Source organism: Macrosteles quadrilineatus, unplaced genomic scaffold, assembly GCF_028750875.1.
Source record: "Macrosteles quadrilineatus isolate MER2022 unplaced genomic scaffold, UCM_ALF_1.0 Scaffold_18__1_contigs__length_3160703, whole genome shotgun sequence".
Taxonomy (NCBI): domain Eukaryota; kingdom Metazoa; phylum Arthropoda; class Insecta; order Hemiptera; family Cicadellidae; genus Macrosteles; species Macrosteles quadrilineatus.
The window spans coordinates 697,446-704,919 of record NW_026542611.1 but is presented as its reverse complement, the minus strand read 5'-3'; the positions used below and the strand labels follow the sequence as shown (position 1 = coordinate 704,919).

General features: G+C 29.4%; 1 protein-coding gene across 1 annotated transcript; it reads right to left on the bottom strand.

Annotated features, from left to right (window-relative positions):
• Positions 1-2,473: 2,473 nt before the first annotated feature.
• Positions 2,474-3,334, bottom strand: LOC129005239 (death-associated inhibitor of apoptosis 1-like). The gene has a single exon (XM_054434077.1). It carries the CDS (start codon positions 3,332-3,334, stop codon positions 2,474-2,476), a length of 861 nt encoding a protein of 286 aa, XP_054290052.1.
• Between the last annotated feature and the right edge of the window lie 4,140 nt (positions 3,335-7,474).

Below are 7,474 nucleotides of genomic sequence, written 5' to 3'. Positions count from 1 at the left end.
ATTGGGTTTTTCCTCAAACATTTTATCCATTATGGGACAAAACTCTTTACACTGTCAAAATCCTCTTCTTATAGCTGGTGGATAAAATTTGAGATCATCATGTAAGATGTGGTGAAACAAACGATCCAACATACCCAGCACTACTGCATATCATCTAGATCTAGTAACTGTAGCTGTTTGATTGACTTGGTCTGTATTTTCTTGAGTACAAACTGAATAAGGAAGACTAGATGGTTTCTTTTTCATCACATAACCAATATTATTAAACGTTGCAATTCATTGGAGTATAGTATTGTGATCAGTTTCTAAAGCTTGATGTCCAACTCTAAAATGTTGATGGAGAAAAGATGTTACACTGGGACTACAGAATCATAGTTTCTAAAAAGCTGCTTGACAACAAACATATGATGTTGTAAACTCCAACATACCATAGTAACTGAAATGGTAATGTATGGGCTATCTGCTTACATTTGTCCAAGGTTAATACCCTATCCCATTGCCACATACTAACAGTTCAAAAAACATGTGTTTTTTCTGCACCACCCTATATTAATTAATTTAAATTAAACATTGTATAATAATACATATTCATGATCAAATAAGATTACAGAATACATCAAATACTTGTGAAAAACAGTCTACGAAATAACATGCGTCCCTGCAAAGAGATAATCCTACTCTTTTCTCTCCACTTCCTCATCACCATCCCCTCTTCCTTGCCATCCTCTAAATACATACTATATCCAGGTTTTCTAAGTTTAACAATTAAGAAATCTACATCTTTGATTTTAATCTCTTCTAATTCATTTAATTTAATATATAGGCTATCTAAATTGTTACAATCATTAAATGGCTCCACCCAAAATGACTTTCGTTCATAACAACCAATTTTGCTGTAAATTAGTATATCTAATATTTTACATTTAGAAAAGGTATTGGTCTTTTCCAAAACTTCAGACATTGAAATCCCATTATTAACCATTGTACCACCATCTAAAAACTGTAAAGAGATTTTATCAAAATAAACACCCAATCTCAATGGTTTTCCATCAAAATCAATTCTATGTATTATTTCCCCCTTCGTGATTAAATTTAAAATGATGCAACCAGTTTTCTCTTTCCATATATTTTCAATATTAACAGAGGAAATATCAGTATCAATTAAATCCATAACTGAGACTGACCAATATATTGTGACTAATAGTTTTAGTAGCGGTTTTTACACTTTCTTAAAAATGAAATTGTAAAATATAGGTTAAATTGGTAACATTGTGTCTCCTTACTTATTAAAAATTAAAATTAAATATTTAATTAAATATTATTTAATTTGAATGATTGAACAATCTAAAATTATAAATACATTTTTAATTAATAAGATTACAAAACATATAAAATACTTGAAAAAAATAATCTACTCTGTATAATTTCTTCCTTAATAGTTGTAGTTTTTCTCTTTTGCAACTTGTCAGATTTATTTTTATGTCCAACTCTTTTAAATTGTTAGGGTGGACACTGCTTAAAATTATAAACTTGGGTCTATGAAGTTGTTTCAAACAGTTTGCAACACAATCATATGAGTTCCGTCCAAGGCAAAATATAGGAATTGGTGATTCAAAGCTATTTGAATGACTTTGAAGAATGAGTTTCAGAATATGTAATAACACTGGATTAAATGCATTGATCAAACATCTTTTTTGAGTTTGGTTATACTTTGTAAAAATCATTGGTGTTCTTAGAAATAAAATGTTTTCATTTTTCTGGATTGATGTAACTTTATCAAGCATCTCAAGTTTGCTCATAGATCTATCATTTTTTTCTCTATTTCCTGTAGAAAGGAGAAGATTTTTATCAATTATTATAGAGTTCCTTATAACACCAACAACAATTCCTTGCACTTTTCTTGGAGATGTTTTAAAAAGTTCATATTCAAACTCTCTTCTCACATCTTCATAAAAATAACTGGAATCACCACTAGATTTGGTGTTAGTTATTTGTTTAACCTGTTCAAGATATTTGTCAAATGCTTCCATGATTAAAGTCACAATGTTATTCACACACTACTTTCCAGTAAACTAATCTACTGAATAAACCAACCCTACTTTTATAGTACATTTTAAATAAATAAATAGAATATACTCAATAAAATATTTCACTTTAGTATTTTAACAATTACACCCTTATTTTATATTTCACAAAATTATTATTTATACTCATTTTAAAATTTGATTAATTGTAATTTTTCATAAAAGTTTATTTCAGTAGTATTAAATAATCACTTTCAATGTTCAAAGAATATTTTTATTTGTTCACTGAAACTAAAATCATATTAAGCAAAATTATTAACAAATTTCATATAAGATGTCTTAATTTTATTTTTCTACTATATTGTAACAATAATCAAATGATGTTAAAATATTAAAACTTATATACAATTTTTAAAATATTTATAAACAAAATTTCTAAGTTTGTAATGTTATGAAAAAAACACACGGATGGTTGCATTGATATCTTGGCGACAAACTGCACATTTAGTTAGTGACAAAGCACATTTTACACAGGCCACAGCATGAGCACAGGGTAAGAACACAATAGCCACTTCTTCCATATAGCATATTTTGCATTCATTGTTTCCTGGATTATTTTTTTGTAATTTTTTACTTAATATGTCTTGATTATCCTCCTCTTGTTTTAATTTATATTCATTTAAACCCTCTTGTTTTGATTCTTTTGTTGGGGATTTTGCACATACATTACTAACAAAGCTTTTTCCCTTGGTTGTTAGCAAAAAATAACATTTTGAGAAGTGTCTAGCGTGTTCAACCCAAGGTTCATCCGATTCCTTACTCCAATTATTCAACCCCCCACCACAGTAATAACATATAATGCCATCTTCTTTCCCTGTATAAAAAAATCCAGCCTCACTGAACATTTCAGGTGTAAATTTTGGTGTTTTTGGCCATTTTTGATAAGATTTAAGTCTTGACTCTAATAATTTAAACTGGGGAAAGGATGGAAATTTGATTTGATTTATCCCTAAGTTTTGTAGTGATGGTTGTTGATCTTCAGAGATATTTTTTACGGGAACATTTCCGCATGGCATGTTTTGGACAAATTTACATGAAGGTGACCATCTTTTATGATCTAGTGTGGGATCATCTCCCTCAACCCAAGATCCAATTTCAACACCACAAAATGCACACCGAACAACATCTTCTCTTTGAAAATAATAGAATCCAGAAGTAGCCATTGAACTTGGATTTAAAAATGAAACTGGCCAATTGACAAAACTGTTGAGTCTTTCTGTTTCATATCGAAATCTTAGAGTATCAGACATATTCAAATTTACCAATACTAACCAAAATCCAAAGAGTAGAGATAGTCCGTATAACACTGAACCAAAGTCCAAACAGCAAGGATAGTCCATGCAATACTGACTGGTCTCCTGGTAGGATGTTGGTTTTATAACCCACATAGCAACCCCCCACATTACATAGTGGGGGTCTTAAACTCCACTTTATTAGAGTGTGGGGGTTTTATAGCCTTACTTGAAGGTAGGGGGGGTTTATGTTTTGAAAGGGGAGGGGACATCAATCTAAATATTCATTAAAGACCAAATTAGTAAATATTTTTTAATTTTAACTTTTAAATCAAACCTGTAGCCACAATTACCATATTAATAAAAAATGCATAAGCTATGTATCTTCAATATATACTGTTTCAAACTCTTTTAAATATTCCATTTCCTCTTCAGTTAGTTGGAGTTCTTGTTTAATTTGATCACAGTTAACAATTATTTGTTCTTGAAAACTATTATTTCGTATTTCTATTTTGTTTAGGAATTCGGTCTCATCTTCTGTCAGTTCTGGTGTTTCTATGTTATTTTTAGAGGGATTGTTAATTGTCTGTCCTTGAAAACCATCATCATATACATCCATTGTATCTAAAAATTCTATCTCTTCTTCTGTCAGTAGGGGTGTTTTAATTTTAAATGTTTTAATTTCTGAGGCATTATTTATTATTTCTTTTTCATTCTGCAACGGTTCATCAGGAGTTATAATTCTATGTTCTGTTTGATGATGTCCTTCGTCTCCAATAGTTAAATTTAAATTTATAACTTGTTTTAAATATTCTTCAGAGTTTCCTCCATATTGTGATTCTGTTTGTAAGGATGGTTCATCTGGATTTACATCTACATTTTCTGGTTTATAATATATTTCATTTTCCATAGTTATTTTTTCATTTATGTCTTGATTCAAATATTCCTCAGAGTTTTCTCCATGTTGTAATGTAAATTCTATTTTAGTACTATTAGATTCAATTTTTTCTGAGATTCTTGAAAATACTAAATTCTTTTCTCTTTTAGTTAAATCTGAACTGGGGCTTTGCTCAAAATCTTCTTCAAAGTTATTATATTGTTGTGGTGTAACATTGGCATTATTAATATTAATTGTACATACTTTATTCTTGTTCTTTTTAGTATATTTTCTTGTTTTTGTTACTCTTTTCCAAACTAGTTGTTGTTCTTCTTTTGGAAATATATGAATTAAGAATAAAATTAAGTTTTCAATTTGTAAACGATAAATTGGGTTCAAATCGTAAAAGTTTGACTTAACAAATAAAAATTTTAAAATACCTTCAACAATTCTCTTTTCCTTTTTGTATTTCAATGTTGGTTCCATGTTTCCACTAAGGCTTTCAAATACTTACTAGTTGAATTCCAATACTGAGGCTATCTTTTACCCGGGTTTTCAATTGGGGGTTGTAGTGGTGGTGGGGGGTTAAAAATATTGGTGGGGGGTTGAAAATATTGGTGGGGGAATGGCATTTGTTAATTATAGCACTTAAACTATAATTATTATTTTCAAATTAATTTATAATATAATTGTATTTTCATTTTATCTTTTGATAATTTAAAATATTTGTTCTTCATAGCTGGCAATCAGTATTTGAGATTAATCTTCTGGAGGGTACACATCAGGAATTATATATATTCTGGTTCATCATCTTCTTGGAATTTTGCAATTATACATAGATTTGTTGTTTGTTCCAAGGATACTTCAAGGTTATCATCGTGTTGTAATGGATCAATAATTGTATCATTATTATTTGTCAAACTTACTTTGTTTTTCCTAATGTATTTTCTTTTTGTTGATACCTTTTTCCAAACTGAGTGTTGTTCTTGTAATGGAAAGTTACTAATTAAAAATGATATCAAGTTTTCAATTGGTAACTTGTACTTTGTATTTAATTTATGAAATTTCGATTGTACAACTAATAATTTTAAAATGTTTTCAATAATCTTCTTTTCTTCTTTAGATAATAATGTAGCTTCCATGATATAATCAAGAATTCAAAACACTTTATAGTGTAATTCTCATCTTGGGGTAACTTTATATAACTGTAAATTGGTGGGGTGGGGATATTTAGACATTTAGAAATGAAATATAATATATACAGGTGATTTTGGTAGGATGTGAATATTTACAGAATTGAAAGGATTATATTGATTCAAAAGGAGGGGGATGACTTTTCTTTGGAAGGGTGGGGATATTTACAGAATCATTGGAAACTCAATCTGATTTCTACAGAGGGGGCAAGTACTATGGCCTTCCAACCATGCTTTCATACATGTTTTACAGAATATGTGGTTACATTGTAAGACCACATTTTCTTCTGTTGTTGCCAAACAGACAGGACAATCTATACATGTGTTTGCTTCTGTATATGATTTTGGGATATTGTGTCTGACAAAATCACTTATTGGAATCCCCCTTGCCAGATATGTTTTAAAATCGATCCATTTGCAATACCTAATCAAATCCAAGTCAATTATATTTTGATACAACGAAATTGTAGGCCAGTGCAATATGTGTTTAAATATATCCAGAAGAAAAGAGTCCAATTTTTGATACCTGCTTATAAGATTTCCAAATTGGTGTAGAAAATATTCATCTCCTGAGTTCAATCTTGAATGTATTAACATCATTTGCTCTTTTGATAAATCTTGATATTGTACTAAATTTAGCCATATTTGATGTTGACTTGCCTGATCATTCATTAGAATCCAAGTTATACAATTTTTTGATATCTTCTTGTTTCTCAACAACACATTAATGTTTATTTTGTTGTAGTGTTTGTATAAATAGCGTTCAGGCACATCTTGATGATAGATTAGAACATCCCAATCAATTTGATCTTGAAGATGAGTTAGAAGTGCATCAGATAGATTTTGGTTTTTAACCAAAAGACGAAAATCAAACTTGTTGAAAAACTCAATAATTATAGTAGAACTTAGGTTTTGGTGTTTCACCACTTCATTGAAGTTGATTTTATTTTTAAACGTTTTCAGAAATGTTTCAGAAAAACATTCATTTTTATAGAGTTTTTTCCAATCTTGCTGTGACATTTCCAATAGTTTTTGTTTAACAATATTGAGTTTTTGTAGTAACAAGTACTGGAATTTCCCATCATATACTTCTCTTTCTAAGGTGTTGTATAATTCATAAATGTCTTTTGGATCATTTAAACGACTTATAAAATAAATCACACTCTCTATTGTCAATAGTACATTCACAATTTTCCAAATAATCATCCTTCTGCCAATTTGTGGAGTATATTCTACTCCTAAATTCCTTGCAAAATCTTTCAAATTGTTTAGTGTAAATCTTTCCATACTTACAATCAATTGGATAAAAGATTACAAAATCCAATTCCTTATACTTCTCTGATTTCACTAGATACACTGTTATAGTTTTTGAAAACTTTTTTCAACTTAATGTTCACACAGATGTTCACTTCACTTGTTTGTGTGGGTTCACTGTTACAATTTGTAAAACTTCTTTCAACTAACTAATTATCACTACTTGTCTGGACTGTTGCCTGATTTTACAAGGGATACTACTACAATGTTCAAAGTTTCCTCCGACTGACACCAACCAACCAATGTCAAATATTTGCTAAGACTGGTGAGCTATGGAGTTAGTGGTCCCTTATATCTGCTGTGGAGGATTAGAGGGGGAAGTTTATTTAAACTCCCATTTCTTAGTGGGGGTTTAATTTAAACTCCCCTTCTTAGTGGGGGGGGGGGGGTTATTGAACTTCCTATTCTAAATAATATATTAAAACTCCTCAAATTCTCCAATAATCTAAAAGTTTAAGCACAAGATTTATAAATATTTTTTTATGATTTAATTAATTAAATACCTTATAAAGTCAAATATAAATATTAAAATACACAGAATTATTATTGGAAATTCAGCAAATAAAATCAAAAGTTCACACATTTTGTACTAAATATAAAGGATACACGTTTCTAAGTTTATAGTTCACAGAATAAGTTCATAAGTTCATAAGTTCCAAGGAATATTGATATTAATTACAGTTCCAATTTATGTATTTCTATCTCCTTTCATTTTCTTGGCAACATTTATTTTTTTTATCATTTGTTTTTCCAAGTTTATACAGAGTTTTACAG